The sequence below is a fragment of the Microchirus variegatus genome (assembly GCF_963457635.1).
Source record: "Microchirus variegatus genome assembly, chromosome: 5".
NCBI classification, from domain to species: domain Eukaryota; kingdom Metazoa; phylum Chordata; class Actinopteri; order Pleuronectiformes; family Soleidae; genus Microchirus; species Microchirus variegatus.
In genome coordinates, this window is record NC_139806.1 from 9446102 (window position 1) to 9465028 (window position 18927).

An 18927-nucleotide genomic window follows, 5' to 3' on the forward strand; every position below is an offset into this window, starting at 1 on the left:
TAACTGCAGTCATCATAACATATCATAGAGCAGCTGACTTTCTGCTGCAGTCAGTCGTCTTTACAGTGAGTTTTAATGTGCGCGTGGCACCGAGGCACCAAAGTTAACTATTTATAGCCGTGCAAAACATGCACATAAGCATTTTGCGTTAGTCTAATAATGAAGACCACATGGTCATCCTTCCATCACCCTGTGTTTGGTCCTCATAAGTCTAGAAACACAATTACACACACACGCTCTTCGCCCTTGAAGGTATAGCCGAGTTCCGTTCTTCTTCGCACAGTCATCTCTCCCTGTCCCTGTTTCTGCTTAAAGCTTTGGATCCAGTCCGTGTTTTTCCGACCCGGTTTCTGGCCTGCCATTTTTTCCGAACGCCAGTAACACAGAGTGGTGCGGTCGGGTCGCAAGAAATCCGGAGGTCCAGGAAGACGAGCAAAGACCAGATGGTGGAGTGGTCTGTGCAGTTAGAGCTGCTGTCAGTGACGTGCATTCAACTGAATATATACCGCAGTATATACTGTAGTATGTGTGTGAACATGCGTTATTGCTTTAAAATAAAAAATAGTTTCTGCTCCTAGAATGAGCCGGTCTGACAGAGGCTGCCATCTTGCACCACCATGTGTCTACAGAAGCCTGGACGGACAAACTTCATACGTTTTGAAGTAGAAGAGGAGAGAGAAAGAGAAGGGTGAGCAGAGGAGTCCTCAATTTGCAATTTCACTATGACATCACGTCACTTATGGCACTTTTCTGAGATACTTCTAGCACGGTTCGGCTTGACTCTACTTTTTTTCTGCTTTTGCAGTATCATATTAGCTTTTTATTAGCACATATTAACACCTTATGTCGGAGGTAGAATAAGGTTATGTCGAATAAGTTAATATGTGCTCAATGATTACAAATAAAAGGCTAGCATGCTACTTCTATATGTTAGCTAGCACCAAGCTAATGGTGAATATGTGTTGGCTAATAGACTTTAAAGGGGACATATTATGCAAAATCAACTTTTTAATAATTTAAATCCTTATATTTGGGCCAAAGTGTGAAAAAAGATGACTCACTCATGTTTTTGTGGTCCTCCTCAGTCTAAGTACAGGAGATAAAACATGCGTCGTTGACTGCCGCACTCATTGGGACGTCACAATGTGCTAAATTCTGGGAATTGTTGTCTCGCCGAGCCCCACTTTGTCCGTAAAACACGCGCGAGTGCTGGCGAGGGCAACGGTATCCGAAAACCGGAAGTCAGCAAAGTGTTCTATTCTTGGCTCCACAGTGCAGCGTGCCAGAGTTCTACACAAACTTCCAGCTTCAGAGGATTTACGTGTCCAGTGGATGTATGTTATATATGACAGCAATGTGCCTGCTAGAACCTGCAAATGAGCTAGCTCCCATTAGCCTCTGTGGCTGATGTCATTTCCTGTCCCTAAAGTTTCGTTTTACTTTTTTAAGGTGGACCTTTAAGGTGGACCTAAAGAGATAAACTAAACCAAACGTTCTGAACAGGGCTGTTTTGGCAGGGTAATTGAACTGCTGTGGTGCTTCATTCTTATGGTATTTTGACCAAAGCATGTCACAGACATGTTCATTAGGACACCAGGGAACTAATTTAACTTGGAGAAATAAGGTATAATATGACTCCTTTACCTTTAATTTAATCTCACTGACCGCTGCTTTAAGAGTCATATGGCATAAAGTCAGACTGATTAAGAGTGAAGTGAAAATCAAAGCACGGAAAAGCCTTTTGAAATTATTTTTTTATTTCGTAAGAAAAGCTTCAACTTATACGTGAGTAAAAACAAACACATCCTCACTGAAAAACAAAACAAACAAAAAAAACTAGGTCATTATCAATATAATATCATCATCACTAGTATCATTATCATTGTTGTTAAACTATAACCAGTGTTGTAGCACCATGATTCGAAAAAAAGCTGTAAACAAGTACAATGACAAAAAAAAGGAGTCATTTTCAGATTGTCAATTTATTTCATTTGAGATGGATTCAAGGTTTTTTTTTTTTTTAAACAGAAAACAAAAAAAAACAATCAAGTTTCAAGAATACATAACCCTCTTCCCCCATTCACTGTCCCAGACATATATAAAATTAAGGCCACTTTCAAAACTGTATGTCACTGTCCAGCAGGACTTTTTAATGACAATGTACAAAAACATTCTTTACACTGAAGACAACAACAATAATAGTAATAGTCATAATAATAATGGCAACATCGTTTGTAGTAATAATCAGCACTGGACATTGATATGAAAAAGGAGGAAAAAGGAGTGTAACTTCCCTTTTATGGTCCACGCTGACTCTGACGTGTTGCTTTTACTGGAAGATTAACAAACACAGTGACTGTGATTTCCAGCTGTTTGTGTGTGTGTGTGTGTGTGTGTGTGTGTGTGCGCGTTTATGTTATTGTGTGCAAGTCTAAAAGTGGGGAGGAACGAACCAAAAGTCAAACACACACAGTTTTACTAACTCAAGGGGAACATGCTAGAATGGGCGTCATGAAGATGCAGGTTTCAAAGTGGAGATTCACAAGGACACGAACAAAACAAACGACAACTTAAAAAAGTAAAGACATTGAAAAAAAGGCTAAAACAAAAACAGCAAAGAGCTGGCGTCAGTAACCACAAGGAGAGAGGCAGGGACAGAAGGGAGAGAAAAAAAGTAAAAAAAAAAAAAAAAAGGAAGGGTGGAGTGGTTGAGAGGTTGAAAAGATAGAGCAGATCTGGAAGTGGTAAAAAAAAACAAAAAACAATTTTTTTTTAATGCAAAGTCTGGCACTTTTTCCTCCTCTCTCGCTCTTGTTACCTGTGCTTTAACGATTCCTTCCACTTTCACTTCCCCTCTCTCCCCGCTCCTCGTCTTTCCATCCCCCCGCCCTCCCCTGCTGCCTCCTACATCTACACCTTGTCCAGTAGAGATCGTTGGCAGTAGAGGAGTCGGCGCGGCGTGCCGTACCGACGGAAGAACACCAGGGCCGCCAGCGTCGCGATCACACACACTAACAGGAAGAGCGGCACCACCACCGCCGCTGCACCGGCTCCACCGCTCGCCCCTCCCTCCTTATCTACTTCGATAATGATCACCTCAGTGTCTTCCTCTGTCTCTGTCTCCCTCTCTCGCTCCCTCTCTCTGTCTCTGCCCTTATCTTTATCCTCACGCTCCTTCTCTTTCTCTCTCTCCTTGTCCTTGTCATGTCCACCTCCTCCTTTCCCCCCGTCCGTCTTGGAGTCTTCGTTGGGGCAGCCCATCCAGTCGCGGAGGGCCGATTTGGGGTAACCTGGCTCGACGCGCATCATCTGGTTGTTGAACTTCCAGTACTTGTTGGCTTTGTAGAAGTAGGTGTACGCTGAGGTGAGGGAGAAAGAAATGTCAGAAGCAAACCTCAGATGAAAGTAAAAAAAAAAATAGTGCTGGGCGCGTTAACGCGATAGCGGCGGTTAATGGCGTCAACGTTAGCGCACAACGCGTTTCCATGACGACTGACCAGTAAAAAGACGCACGTGAAGTCATGTTTACATGACTCCGGATTGTTAAAATGAGTCTCTAAAGTAACACTAAACTTTAAAAACAGAGGCACACATACGCGGTACACAGGTACGCAGGTAACAACAACAGTACAGCCAAAATATTTGCATTAAAAATATATATTTTGCAGACCGCAAATCATGTTTATGTTTTGAAATTGTGGCGCCACCTGCCGCCGTCTACCAATCATTGCAGTCAGTAGAGTCTCAGCTGCCGAACAACCACGGGTTGCCAGTTACGTCTGAGCTACAATGGCGGAGGAAACGAAACCGAAAAGACATCAGTCTTTTGAATTTGAGTGTAGTAAACATGTTTGGCCACACTCTTACATATGGCGCCTTTAATAAACAGACCGCTCCAGTTCGACTGTAGGTGCGCTAACGGCAGGTAGAACCTTTTTATAAAGGTTCCACCTGGAAACCTTTTGGAGGGTTCCACCAAGAACCCTTTTAAAACCCTTCAGGAAAGTGGTTTTAAAGGGTTCTTTGGATCAAAATAGTTATTACTGGATCCATTAGTGTTACCAAGAACCCTTGAAAAACCTTTTCTTCGGGAAAGGGTTTTTCAGAAGCAAATGAATCCAGGTTGAACCTCAGCCCTTGTAGAAGAACCCTTTTGGAACCCTTATTTCTATATTTCCTTCCTCGAATTAGGAGCAGCATGTGGGAGTTGGGTACCTTGGTGGAAATGTGCATGTCGCCTGTAAAAGTCTTAGCAGGGGAGTCAAACCCGTGTTGACCACACCACAGTATGATGCTTTACCCATTAAGCCAGTGTTTTTCAGTTCTGGTCCTTGAGGACTTGCAGCCCTGCATGTTTCAGATGTTTTCCATCACTCTCACACACCTGTTTCAAATAAAGGGCTCGTCGTTATCAGGCTTCTGCAGGGCTCGCTGATGAGCTGACCATTTCAAAGAGCTGTGCTGGAGCAGGAAAACATCTAAAACACGCAGGGCAGTGAGTCCTCAAAGACCAGGATTAAGAAACCCAGCGCTTAGTGAACTGCCCGTGGAAACCTCAGCGAAGCGACTTCATGACGACACACCCGAGGTACCAGATTGCTGTTATTTATACTACAACTAATTGGCATTTACAGTCATAAGTTTTACACATTGGACCTTTAAGTTGCTATGAAACAAATGACGTCATTATTTTTGAGTTCTTGCAGCTTGTTCTTGACACATCATCATCTGGGCAGAACCTTTTTTCTTGTGTGGCGTCCAACAACTCAAGTGGCCGTGGTTAATGCTGAAATGTTGTCATTCCCTATGAGGGAGTTTCTCGTGAAGTATGAAATGTCCTGGCCTGAAGTAACTTTGTTCTTTGGGGAACAAGAACACAATTTTCTCTGGACAAAACATTCAAGGCTCACAGCGATGCTAACGCGTGGAAGATGAATAATGTGCGTTAAGTGCGTCGCACCGGAGATGAGAAGAAGATATGATTGCGTTCACTTGGTCTTGCTTTTCCTCACGAATGCAGATCAGAGGCCAAAGCTGATTAAAATAATTTGTCAAACCGTCCTCCTTACCTTGATCTTTGCTCATGAAGGCTGCCTTGATGTTGTCAGGCACTCCCTGCCACGCGCTGATAGATTTCGGATAGCCTTCGTCAACAGATCGTGACTCTTCATTGAAGCGGTAATACCTAAACAAACAATGACAGAAGAGAGCAGAGGTCATGGTTACACTCACAGCCTCAAAAAGACTTGAAGCTTTGATTATGATTACAGAAGACTTGAGACGTCAAAAGCACTAGAAGCTCTTTTTTTTTTACTTAAGACTTGAAAAGTGGGTTTTCCCTTTAAAAACTTAAGACATGTTCTGACAGACATGAAACCTGACTTACCCAGAAAAACTTAACTCTTTAACTTGGATGTGTATAACTTAACACAAGTCTTGGCCTAGACTCACTTAAAGACTGTATATGCGACTTTAGCGTTAGCTTGTTCTGACACAAGTGAAACTTGTACTTAGTCTAGAGGACTTTACTTATATTCGAAAGGACTTGAAACTTGACTTACCCAGAAAACGTAACTCTTTAACTTAACGCAAGTCTTGGCCTAGACTCACTTAAAGACTGTATACGTGACTTTAGCGTTAGGTTGTTCTAACACAAGTGAAACTTGTACTTAGTCGAGGGTAGGGCTGTAATCAACCAAAGAAACTCTTGGTCGACTAAAGCCCTGAAATTTCGACTTTTTCGATTTCAAAAATCGACTAATCGACGAAAAATAAAAAATATTTAGTCGACCAATCACAATTTTGGTCGAGCCAGAGCATGTCGACCGATTAGTCAACCAGTCGACTTTGACTTTACAGCCCTAGTCGAGGGGACTTTACTTTTATTAGAAAGGAGTTGAAACTTGTTTCCCCAAAGTCTAAATACTTGATTTGGGATTATCATAGATGAGGTGAGATCTGATTTACAACACTTGTCTGAATTTCAATCTAACGTTGACTTTTCTCAGCTGACTCAAGTCTTGACTGGCCCATGACCAGGAAAAGCCCGCTCTGAATCACTGTGTGTGTGTGTGTGTTCCTGCTGTACTTCTGTGACATAAACACTTGGCTGACCGTAAAATCACTGTTGTTTCTGCAGAAATGTGGTAACAGCGGAGTAAACTCTTCACATAGGCCTGAAGAGAAACTGAGACCATGGGGTCTTAGTGTGCAATCTGGCTTTTTTAAACAAAATGTCATGCAGACTTTGTTTATGTATTTTTCACGGCAATATTCTCTGACTGCCACGTTATTATCCACCTTTAATATAACGGTGACTATGGGGTAAGTATAGGGAGCTGGCTTTGATGTGCCCTCATGGTTTGTTTTCATGTTGAAATGAGAGGCAGGTTTGTAATTCAGGGTTAGAGATTGACTTCATGTGTTTAAACCTCACATGGCCGACATTCAGATATACAATATTTTTTTGGGTCGAGGGTGACGCAAATGGATTTTCCTTGGAATCACCTACTTTATAAACTTGAGCACAGTTTTATTATGGCTTATGACGCACACACACACACACACTGAAACTGACTTGTTTGCTCTGAAGAAGAAGGTTTGTCCGGTGGGAGTGTAGAACAGAGCAGCGTCTATTCGATCGTTGGGAAGTCCGGTGCCCATTTCGTTCAATTTCTTGGGGTAACCATCATCCAGAGTAGATTCACTGAACACATAGTATCTGTCACCTGGAAACACAGAGTGGGAATGAGGCAGAGCAAACACGAACATGCCATATCTGACATATACGCGTCGATTAATCTAGGTCATGTTTCTCCAAATGTAGATTTTGTAGAGCGTAGATGCATACACTACCGTTCAAAAGTTTGGGGTCACTTAGAAATGTCCTTATTGTTGAAGGAAAAGCACTTTTTTTTCAATGAATATAACATTAAATGAATCATATATATACACTCTATACATTGTTCATGTGGTAAACGACTATTCTAGCTGCAAACATCTGGTTTTTAATGGAATATGTACATAGGTGTATAGAGGCCCATTTCCACTGTTCTAATGGTACAATGTGTTTGCTAATCACATTAGAAGGCTATTGGATGATTAGAAAACCCTTGAAAACCCTTGTGCAATGATGTTAGCACAGCTGAAATCAGTTTTGCTGGTTCTTTGATGAAAAAAAAATCATTATATCTAATCTTGGCAATGTCTTGATTATATTTTCTATTCATTTTGCAACTCTTTTGATGAATAAAAGTGTGAGATTTAATGGAAAACACCAAAAAATGTGTATACGTGACCCCAAACGTTTGAGCGGGAGTGTAGATAGAGTCATTTCTGTTTCATGTGATCTAATGTCCATTTTCTCCTGATTCAATGACATGTGGATATGATGGATAGATTGGATAGAGGATAGATTGACTGGGCCATGTAGTTGGTGTAGTAGTTAGCACTCTTTGCCTTTAGGGTATTGCCAAAATATTAAGTCAAACGTACCTTTAAAGAAAGCAAATTTGCCATCTTCCCTTTCAAAAGCAGTATTAATATGCGTGGGCATCCCCCTCCAGAAGTGACCGATCGGCATGGGGTATCCATCCAACACGTGGTTGTTCCGGACTCTCCAGAACCACTTATCCTGAGAGGATGACGACGACAAGGAGAGGTTTTCAAAGAGCCAACGAGTCAAACCGTTAAATCTAATCCAAAATATGTGAGGGTCGGCTTACCTTGAAAATAAACATCTCTCCTCTAAAGATGCCAATGGTGTCAAAGTGTCCGTCGCAGATGTTGGGGCCAAATCGAGGTTTGTCCGGTGCATACGTGGGCTGCGGGGTGTTGTAAGGTACGCGCGGTGACACTGGCGGAGGCTGAGGGCCTGATCCAGATCCTGTGTGAACAAGGACGCATGGGAGCTCTTAAGAAGACCGAACCTTGACCCCAAAATTCTTCAACACTGAAATGTGACCAGTTTTCTCTGACCGAGTCTTGGACAGTCCCTCTGTTACTCGCGTACCATAAAGTTGCTGTACGCCTCTGCGGTCGTCATCGGGCAGTTGGAAGGTTTCAGTGTCCATCCACTGGTAGAAGGGAGCCATGATGGCCGACGGGTCGTTGGAGTGCTCCAGACCCAGAGCGTGGCCCAGCTCATGCACCGCAACAAGGAAGACGTCATTGCCTAAAACAGTGAAGCATACTTTAGACTTCCGTGTCCCTAGTGTTTGTCATATAGATGAAGCAGAAGTGAGATACTGACAGGGACACAGATAACTTTTCCTTGCTATAAAGTTCTGATTGTATTGGAAGTTGACTGTTTTTCCTTCAAAAGTAACTGTGCCAGTTGCTTATAGGGCACACACGTGAGCTTTAATGTGATTTTATTTCTGGGAAATGAGTGAAGTGGGAGTGCTACAGAAGGAGATGTTCATATTTCCTCATTTTAAAGTGACTCAAAAGCAGTAGTTTAAAAATAACGTTTCACTGTAGGTCATGTGAGGGTGTGTTGCTGACATTGCACAGATTTATGTCTGAGAAAATCCAGAAAGAGGCACTTCTCTCTGTCAGCGGTATCAACATACCCGAGGGCATCCACTCCCTCAAACACTGCACTGACACACGACCGGGCTTGTTCCTGCTCGCCCTTTTTGCTTGTGGAAACAATTCTCCAGTTCTGTAGTAAAGAATACCTGTTTATGAGATTGCCAGAGTCAGCATCGTCAAGCTCACCTAAGAGATCCCGGTTTCCAATCGTCCATGGCTCGGCAGCGTCAAAGTGGGTGTCTCCACCAATGCCGTTACCGGGGAAATAGGCGTGCGCCAAGAAGCCGCCCTCGCCATCGAACGGGCTACTGTCGCCGTGGAAACCCTCGGAGAAGAAGAGCATGATGTCGGCAAACTCCTCCACTTTGTCCCGTATGTAGCTGTAGGGGATTTCCCGGAAGCGCAGAGGAGTGACGCTCTCCCACACCTTGAAGGCCTTCCTGATGGCTTCATGGGTCTCGTACTCTCCCACCTTCGGGGTGTAGTTCTGTATACTAGAGTGAGAAACGGAAAGACAGGGTGACACCTTCTTCATCAAAGAAACATTTCAGTTGCTCAGTTGTTTCATTGGGTAAAACATTGGTTAAAATCGAGAAATGTTCATAAACGGTACATTTTCTTTGTCTAACTAGCATCCCAGTTTTTGGAGCATCTACAAAGATTGGGGGAAACAAAAACATCAGCGTGTCACGTTCTTCTTCTTCCCTATGCACTTCACTGGTATGATGTCACACTCGTTGCGCTGCAGCTGTTGCAGCTGTGACCATCCTATGACCATATCACCACATGCCCAGCAGTGGAAACACCAGCCAGATCAGAGGTCACTGCATTCCAAACTGCACTGTGGCTTTGGAGAACTCAACCCTCTGATAATTACACTCAGAAGAAGATCCACATCAAGATCACTGGGTCAAAATCCACCCTTTACTTTTGGAGTCGTGCAGCTACAGATACAGATAGGCAAAGAGACAGAAACCCAGCCAGAAACCTGACCTATTGGAGCAGCTAACAACGGTTTTTAAAAACCTGTTGACTTACGAGAAAGTGATGTCTTTCTTGTTCCACTTCAGGCCCTGGATGGCGTACCGCTTCCTCCTCAGGTTGCTCTTCAGCTCGGCACCAAACTTATCGGGAACTCCACAGCGCGGCCGCTTCATGGCCCTGACGGACAAAAAAGAAAAAAAGCCCTCTGTTCACATCAAGATCGCAAAAAAATACTGCGGCTTTTCCATTTGTCTGAACAAAGTTGGTTTGATGATGTGCGTTTACTTGATGGTGTCGTCGTCAAACGTGCCGGACACGGTGAGGCCGTAGAATCTCTGCATAGCAGCGATGGCTGAGGGGACGGATTGAGGAGAGCGGAGCGAATGGGTCCTCAGGTCACCTGGGGGCAGGTAACCGTACTGCTGCAGCCATGACTGTAGACAGAAGCAAAGGACAAATAAACACTCCTGATGTCACCTGTTTTGGTGATCAAGGCTATGGGAAATGATGTTTTTATGAACACAAACAGCAAAAACACATTCCTCACTGACAGCGAAATAAAAGTACTGTGTTTTGGTATCTCGAAGCCACCTGGCACGTCTCAGTATCATGACTAATCACAAAAGCTATTTAACCATTAACATTCAGCTCTACAGCGAGGCTGAGGTCAACATGAAAGAACTGTGCCAAGCTTCCAAAAAAAAGGCAGTTTCAATACAAAAAAACCCCAGAGACATAGAAACTGGACGAGGAACTCCCCCTTCAAAGAGTTAAAAATTAACTTTCCGTTGAAGTTTCAGTGCAGATGGTGGCCGTTGTTACCAAACCTGTAACTTCTTTTACAACACTCGCTGAGAGTGTTTGGTTAAACTATTTGGAGAACACATCGTGATGGCCGCTGAGTTTCTTCAGTGATCCAGATCCCTCTGTCTGCGCCGCCATTGACCTTACTTTCCCCTGGAAACCCATTTTACCGCGGTGCTGGTTTGACATTTGGGCGGCAGCCAGCAGCTTTGCTCTGCACCTCTCCCACACTCTTTCTCCTGAACTCTTTCCCTCTCAAACCAGGGAGATGAAAAAATAACACTGAGACTATTGTGAGCGCAGCAAAAAAAAAACAAAACAAGACCACTGTGATATTCTGCTGTACTCAGTCACTTTGTGAGTAGATGTAAATGTAGAGTTTGGATATGAGCTTAACTGATCAAAACTGCCTGCGATAAAATAACCGACTTTTTTCGGGGTTTTGTTCCCCTTGCACAGTGGGAGTTGATGTGATCTAATATTATAATTATTCTCCATTTAGTCTGGAAAAGCCAAGGTCGTAGATTGTGTGTGGAGAATAGGACAGAAGAGGGAAAGACAGAAAGATAGGGAGTGTCCTCGGGTGAGACTCAAGCCTTGGGCAACCTCAGCCAATGTCTCCAGTCAAGCAGCAGCGTCAGTCAGTAATTTAACTGGGAATTTTGTCCCTGTTGCATCCAAACCTCAAAGTCGAACTCCCCCCCCCCGTCCGTCTCTGTCTCCTCACTCCTCCCCTTTTCTCTTCTCCCTCATCCCTCGCTTATGGAAAACCCAGAGACTTGAGGGTAAATACTTATGAACAGCCACACCCAGCCGCTCGATCACTGCTCTACAGCCTATATCTGCTGCTGATCACTGCTGTACAACTGCATAGAATAGATGATCCATACAAGTTTGGGGTCACCTATACAATTTTTGTTGTGTTTTCCATTAGAAGTCACACTTTTATTCATCAAAAGAGTTGCAAAATGAATAGAAAATACAGTCAAGACATTGACAAGATTAGAAATAATGATTTTTCTTTCTTCAAAGAACCAGCAAAACTGTTTTCAGCTGTGCTAACATCATCGCACAAGGGTTTTCTAATCATCCAATATCCTTCTAACACGATTAGCAAACACAATGTACCATTAGAACACTGGAGAGATGGTTGCTGGAAATGGGCCTCTATACACCTATGTACATATTCCATTAAAAACCAGACGTTTGCAGCTAGAATAGTCGTTTACCACATTAACAATGTATAAAGTGATTAATTGAATATATGTTTGAATGAGAAAAAGTGATTTTCCTTAAAAAATAAGGACATTTCTAACCCTAGGGTTAGGGTTAACCCTAGAATACCATAGCAAATACATTAAAGTTTTCATCTTCATAAATTTTTTGTTCCAAAATTCTTAATTTTCCAGTAATTTTGGCGCATTTTTATATGGTCCCCTCATGATGTTTTTCTTTCATTTTGTTAGACATGACACAGTTTAAAATAAAAGAACACTACTCAAATGTGTCATGTATTGTCATGTTTTGATATATTTTGATGACAAGTACTTTTTATTGGGTGTATTTATTATCTTGAGTAAAAAAAAATCACCCGTCGTTAGTGATGGTGTTTTGAATTTGAGCGAAAGTGTTCTAGGGTTAACCCTAGAACGGTAGTGTATGACCATGTGCTCAGGTCTGTAGGTTTATATTCAAGCATTGCTACACATGAAGTCTGGCCCTTGAAGGTCTAATCTCTCCCCCTCTGTCTGTCTCAGGGAGACACGGAGGTCTCGGTGTTTAGACTTCACCCCTGAATGAGCTCTTTCTGGTTCTGACTCACCCCGGTGAAGCTCCAGAGGACACAAAAAGACTCACTGTTGGCCACTGTTACAGCACACGCAAGGAGGCACGGACGGAGGTGAGTTATAACTACAGCTTGTAATTAAGAGAGCGTAATGAGCCTCCTGCAGTCTGTGGCTCCTGCAATCATTTTTCAACAGAGGCTTACCTCTCCCCCAAAGTTAAACTGGACACATTTATGAGGGAAAAAAAATGGATGTCGCTTGAATCCGTATTCTTCTCTTTCGCATACTCGCTTCCTAACTTTGGCCTCAGCTCAGTCAAAAGGCTGCTGTCCAATGACACTGAACACTTGTGTTAACTTCAGGGCCCCACACCTCCTTCACAAGTCCCTCTGTTGACTCGACAAAGTTCTATTCACCATCAAACTTGACTATTTTTGACCACACTAATGGGCCTGAGTGAATGCAGGGACAGGAAATGGTCACTATTTACAGTGGCATAGTCGATGACAACACAACGAGCCTCTGATGTTGGTCAGTCGTGACCGCACATTTAGCTATTTTACCATTCGTCCTTTGATTATTAGCTGTTTTAACTTAAATAAGGTCCAGCGTGTAACCTTTAGAATGTAGAAATTGAATATGCTATCCTTAAGTATGATTGTATAAGTGTACAATTGCTTTAAAACAGAAACGTTTCTTTTTGTAGCCTCAGAATAAGTCTCGACAGCAGCCCAAATGAGACCATGGGTTTCGACTTGTGAAGTGGAATTTTACTCCACAAACTAAGGAGAAAGACATGATTTCTGGTATGCACAGGCCACCGTAGTTCCCTGAGAGTCTTCTGTTTGTTACCGTCCGTCTGTTTTGTACCTCCTCGACATGGGCGGAGTCGCCATCAACTGTCGTGACGCCATTTTATTCATGGCCCAGACTAGTGATCAGCAATTTTCATTTTCGGTGTAAATGAATCATTAGAATCATTAGAGTTCATTAGAGTCTTTTAAACGGATCTACAGTTCGACGTTTTACGGTTTGATTCCTGCGTCGGACGTCGCGCTCACGACTCTTCCAGTGACGACACTCTCTGACCGGTTTGTCTGTCGACGTCACATTTGGAACCTTGCCAGAGCAGGTACCAAAGAAAGAACCAGGTACTGTTCCTGATGGAAAAGCGAGCCAAGCTGTGCTCGAACTGTATAGTGGAAAAAGTGGACAGGACCTTTAACTGCTTAGTAGGAATGCTGGTTGGTTAACTGGTTCATTACGGTGATTTCATTTCCATGTAATGTGTATCTAACAGTGATGAAACTTCCTGTTTACTGGATGTAAATCTGGTGCTAAGTGAATGCAGTGCAGTTCTTAAGGTCAATCCTGCACCATGTAACCTGTAGTTTTTGTTGTTACAGCATCCATCATCTGTAAAACAGGTGTGTCATTAGCTGCCGGAGTATGACTGGATCGTTTTTAAATTCATTAATTCAGTTAAAGTTGCACAGACTCAGAAAAGCACAGAGAAAAAAAGAGACTTTATGGAAGTCCGATCCGGGGATTTTCGAGGTCAGCTCATTCCCATGCAGTGATGTGAATTTATCGTTTAATGGAAGATCCGCGGGAATCAAACAGTGGGTTGCTATGGATGTCGGCAGGCAGAGTGCTCTCTTTGCATAGGATGAGAAAGAAAGAAAGAAAGAAAAAAGAAAGAAGGAGGGATTGTGTTTCAGAGTAGCAAACGAGTCAGTTGTTCCATTCGGTGAAGGCCAATGGAAAGAAACTTTAGTGAACAGTGATGGGAGTCCAGATGAGGCATGCTGGGTATACATCACACACACCCCCCCACACACACACACACACACACACCCCCCCCCCCCCCCCACACACACACACACACACACACACACACACACACACACACACACACACACACACACACACACACACACACACACACACACACACACACACACACACACACACACACCAGCTGATCATTACACATCCACTCAGAGCTGCAGAATTTCATGAGCACATGAAGTTATTGCTTACAGCGCAGTTACAGCAGCTTATTAATGTGCTGTTATGATGTAAGTGAGGGGGTTTTGAGTGTATGTGTATACATTGAGTTTAACACTATAAAACTTTTTTTTTCTTCTTTTAAATCCTTCTCATTGTACAAACATTGGCCTCAGGTTTACTTTGTTGATACAGAAAGACATTTAAGACCTCACTAACATCTGCAGCGCGTGTGTGTGTGTGTTCTAGTATGGCTATCTTTGTGAAGACGTATAAACCACAGGGAGTGAGGACGTTTTGGCTGGTCCTCATGGTTGGTCCTTTGACTCCTTAAAAGGGCCTTTTGATGGTCAAGACTTGGTTTTAGGGTTAGAATTGGGTTTAGGGTTAGGGTTAGGCATTAGGTTGTGATGGTCATGGTTAGGGTAAGTGGCTATAGGATGCATTTTCCTGATGAGTTAGTATGCAAAACTGCAGCATTTCTGCTAAAAGTTGATGTGAATTGTGATTAAGTTAAGGTCAGGTTAAGGCATTAACCGGTTAAGGTTATGAATAAAGTTTCAGTTTGGCTGCCCAGATGAGTGATACTGTAGTCTTTACAAGACGAGCATGTTTAATCCCCCAGCTGTTGTCTATTAAAATAATCCCCTTTTTCAGCCAGCAACAATAATCCCTGACATGAGTGGAAAAACACATTTCGAATACATTTGCTCTGAATTCTCTGAATCTGAATTAAAACGTGAAGAAGAGAACCGTAGTTTAGCGTTTGTTCGCTTTCCTGCTTCTTTTTTTTCTCTCCATGTAGGAAATTAGGTAATGACTTTGCCCATTATCTTATTTCCTGTAACACCTCCTATCTTCTCACCGCCCACCGATGATCATGAGGATGTGGCATTGTCTCAAAAACTACACTTCCTTCCTTCCTTCCTTCCTTCCTTCCTTCATTTCTCCCCCCCTTCCTCAAAAATGACTAGTAAGACTGTGGGATGAGGAGACTGGTGTAACGTTACCAGTTCAACCAGGCAGGAAGAAGGCGACACTATATTCCTACAGGATGTGAGCGTGACAGCTGTGATTTACTCCCCGACCTATTCATCTGGTAATGGCTTCATTTTCCAACTTTTCTCTTTTTTTTTTTCTTCTTCTTCTTCTCCAGATTGCATCACCCCCGTCAGCACAAAGCCTTCCTTTCTATAGACATCAACAGCATCTTCACTGTTCTCGCCTGCCTCGCTTTCATGTCCTCATTTCAAGTCTGCTTATCTTTCCTTTGTAGTGAATGACCTCAGCCTATAGCCACTCCCATGTGTGTGTGTGTGTGAGAGAGGAAGCAGCTGTGGTCATCATATATGTTAGACGTACATGTGTGTATGTGTCACGGGGGGGGGGGGGGCAGGTGGCTGCTGACACACCAAGGTGTTTTTGTGGTAAAAAAAAAAAAACAACAACACCCACTTCCTGTCTCTCCCACAGACCACAGGAAGTGACTGCTGCGTCCTCGCGAACAAGTGACTGCTAATGTCCCGACCGCAGACCCACTGACCGACGCGCAAACCGCCCTCACTTTAACATTGGACGTGATAGCACAAATATGTTGCTCACTTCTCTGAAATGAGCTGAGACGCTGGTGGGTTGTGGGTTTGTGGAGGCAAAATATGATGACGCAACAAAAAACACATGACAGGCAGTATATATATATACATAAATATAAAACTACTGCCTGTCATGTGTTTTTTATATATTTATATATACTGGGAACTTCAAACCAAGCTCCACAGAAACACTGGTAATTTGGTTTGTTTGTTGTGTTACCTGCTCATGAAACGCTGATTTTTCTGAGTTAAAATTGACATTTTTAATTCAGAAACTTAACTATATTTAACTCTAAATAATAAAAAAAGACTCTTCCAAGTCATAAAAAAACTTGTAAAACAATAACTCATCATCCCTTGTTTGTGTTCATAGTTGATGACCATTATAAAAACCTAATTGTCGTGACCACCGTTTTCATTCTGCTTTTCCAGCTGCTGTTGTTGACATCAAAACTAACAAATGCATTAGAGGACTTTATACTGTGTTGCTGCATCAGCATTCAGGCTCCTCTCGATTAATTTTTCCAGCAGAGACGAGAAGTTGAGTAGTATTTAACTTTGTTATAATCTGAATTCCGTTTGTCATTTCTTCCAAGTTACCCACAAAATGAGGATTATACTATCTGTTGCATTATTATAATTGTTCATGGTTCTTGCATCAAAATCCTAAAATATGCACCTCTGGTTTAGCCGTTAACCAGAAGGCGAGGTAGACGGAATGCTTCTCTGACTGATGAATCACAAATATATGTGTGATTTTAGATTAATACTCATTTCTGAGCGGCTCTTGAAGGACGTCGGGCCTGTTGTCCACGATCATGCAGTTTCAGTTCATTGTGTAACTCCAGTCGTGTGTTTTGAATTATAAAGTTGAGGTGACGCCTTTGTTTTCATTCGATGTATGAAAGTGCGTTGACAGTCTTAATGTAGGTCAGTGGAGTTACCTCAGATTTCTTCCACCGGCACAGCTGGAAATCAGCTTTGAATACAGATATATGATTCTGTGATTAGGGAGAGGTTTTGGTGCCAATGCATGAACCTTATAAAACCATTTAGGCCTCGCAGCTCATATACGCATGGATTTATTTTTAAATACATATATATGTAGGTGTACTGAAGGTGTATGTGTAACTTAAGACAGAATTATATGGAATGATATCAAAGTACAGTACAGATAAGAACCAATGTAAATGAGAGGAAAACAAAGCTTGGTTCCCTTGATCTATAAAGTACTTTTTGTCTTTACTGAAATCCTTTAATGTCCTTTTTCCACTGATGCTCGAGGCAGAGCCTCTCAGATTGTCCAAACCCACCTCACTCCAGTGCACTGAGCCAATAACTCAGGACAGATGTCAACAATTACTGTACATCTCCCCGTCCCTGTGGACGAATCTGCACCCACATCTCTCCCAAACTCCCCCCTCCCCATTTCCATTCCCACCAAAAAAATGCCTCTGTCTCTGCCTCGACCACAATACAATGCTCTGCGTTTCTTGCCCGTTTTAATGTCTTTGTGCTTTTGCTCCTGCTCGCCTGCTTTCTGTCCTCTCAGCGTTTCTCAGTGTTTTCACGAGCGCTATCATCATTACAGGCTGCTTCCTCTAACCCAGGGTCAAAGCCATTCCCAAACTCCTGAGGCAACTAGAAGGCACCAGAAAAGTCAAGGAATTAATTAATGGATGAAGGGATTTAACTTGTGGTTTTACTGTAGCAATAAACTTCAATATCATCAGCAGCAGAGTCATGGAAGTACACATATGTGTATTTTTTAATTTATAAAGGGAATTCAGGGGATTTGTCTTAAATTGAAACTTTCCAGTACTCCTTGAACTCCATGCTATCTTTCTTTCATGTTGAGCTCCATCCTTAAGTTTTCTTTATCTGGATTTGGATCATCTGTTTTGGATTTGCCAGCTCCATAACAATCTGGATTTCATTAGTCTGGATTTAGTTATCACTCTGGATTTGTTTATGTAGCTTTGATCTGTTTTTTTTTTTTTTAATTTCTTATAATGTCATTGTAGGCTCTCATCAGGGTTTATTTGGTTACCTTTGATCATGAGTTATTGTTTTGTGAATTTTGAATTTACCTCTGGATTGACTTGTCGCTCTGTCGCTCCTTGTGCGCTCCGCTCCCACACCACCGCCAGCAGCAGCAGAAAGACGAGCGACTTCAGCTCGAGTGCCATCACTCAACTCTCCAAAATCAGAGAGAATAATAAAAATAAAAAATAAGAAGACGATAAATAAAATAAAAATCTGACAGATCTCCCTCTACCACTTCGCGCAACCTCCTCCTTCTACTTGTCAAAACATCATGTTTGAAAACTTATCCCATAAACGAATGTCTGGGCGCAAAAGGGAGCCAGAACCAGAAGCGAGGTGTGTTACTGAAACCACGGGAGTTATCTGCCCAGTCTGTACATTCTTCTCGAGGTTTGGAGAGTTTTACGCAGATGATCGGACGCTGGTGGAAGCAGGAAGCAGGAACAGGAGGGCGCTGGGGGCTGCAGGGCTGTGCGTAATTTGCGTCCCAACTCGGCTCGCGCTCTGCTCCAGATGTTGCGTCCGACTTTGTTTTTCCGCGAGGCAACCTTTTTACGCGCTCGCTGTCCTCTGTTTTCTTCTTCTCCTCCTCCAGACACAGTCGTCTTACTTTAATCTCCTCTCCTCTTCGCCCTCTCTCCCAGCTGCAGACGTGGTAACTTCGATTCTCCCCGGAGACCTTTAGCTGGAAAGCAGAGGGTTTGTAAACCTCCCACTTTTAAATCAGCCCGCCCCCTCTGACACGGGGGCGCTGGAAACAACTTGGTGACCTTGGCATTAGACTGGGCACAGCCACCCCCGTGCCCTCAGGCAATGACTTCATCCATTAGTGCGCTCTAACATGCATGAAACTGTTGTTTGGATGGACAGACACTTCTTTAACAAAGCACACTGCTCAGATGATGTGTGTGTGTGTTTCTATAGGAATATTTCAAATCTGTGGACATTTAGCAGAAGAGTTTGGATTGGGGGAAAAGTGAGAAATTGCGCCCTCTAACGCACACATTGAATATCAATTTAAAGGTCCAGTATGTGAGGTGAAGGTGAATGGGGAAATAAGATAATTATACTGAAATATGTCTGTATTTACATTTTAAACTTTACACTACAGTTTTGGCATTCTTTCATACCCATTCACACAGCATGTAGAGCCAGGAATCAAACCCACA

The 18927-nt window shown here is 42.8% G+C and overlaps 1 protein-coding gene across 1 annotated transcript; it reads right to left on the bottom strand.

Moving 5' to 3' along the window:
• Positions 1-1810: 1810 nt before the first annotated feature.
• On the bottom strand, positions 1811-18377 carry mmp14b (matrix metallopeptidase 14b (membrane-inserted)). The gene is made up of 10 exons (XM_083890142.1): positions 17803-18377; positions 9805-9953; positions 9574-9696; positions 8722-9029; positions 8012-8173; positions 7725-7885; positions 7495-7633; positions 6578-6728; positions 5070-5185; positions 1811-3359 (listed from the first exon to the last, which is right to left on the bottom strand). Exons 1-10 carry the CDS (start codon positions 17899-17901, stop codon positions 2911-2913), a joined length of 1857 nt encoding a protein of 618 aa, XP_083746268.1. The 5' UTR covers positions 17902-18377; the 3' UTR covers positions 1811-2910.
• Between the last annotated feature and the right edge of the window lie 550 nt (positions 18378-18927).

Coding starts and splice junctions, on each gene's coding strand:
- mmp14b (XM_083890142.1), bottom strand. CDS start 17,901: ATGGCACTCGAGCTGAAGTCGCTCGTCTTTCTGCTGCTGCTGGCGGTG. Junction 6,729..7,494: donor CAAATTTGCTTTCTTTAAAG/GTACGTTTGACT, acceptor CTGTGTTTCCAG/GTGACAGATACTATGTGTTC. Junction 3,360..5,069: donor CTTCATGAGCAAAGATCAAG/GTAAGGAGGACG, acceptor CCCTCACCTCAG/CGTACACCTACTTCTACAAA.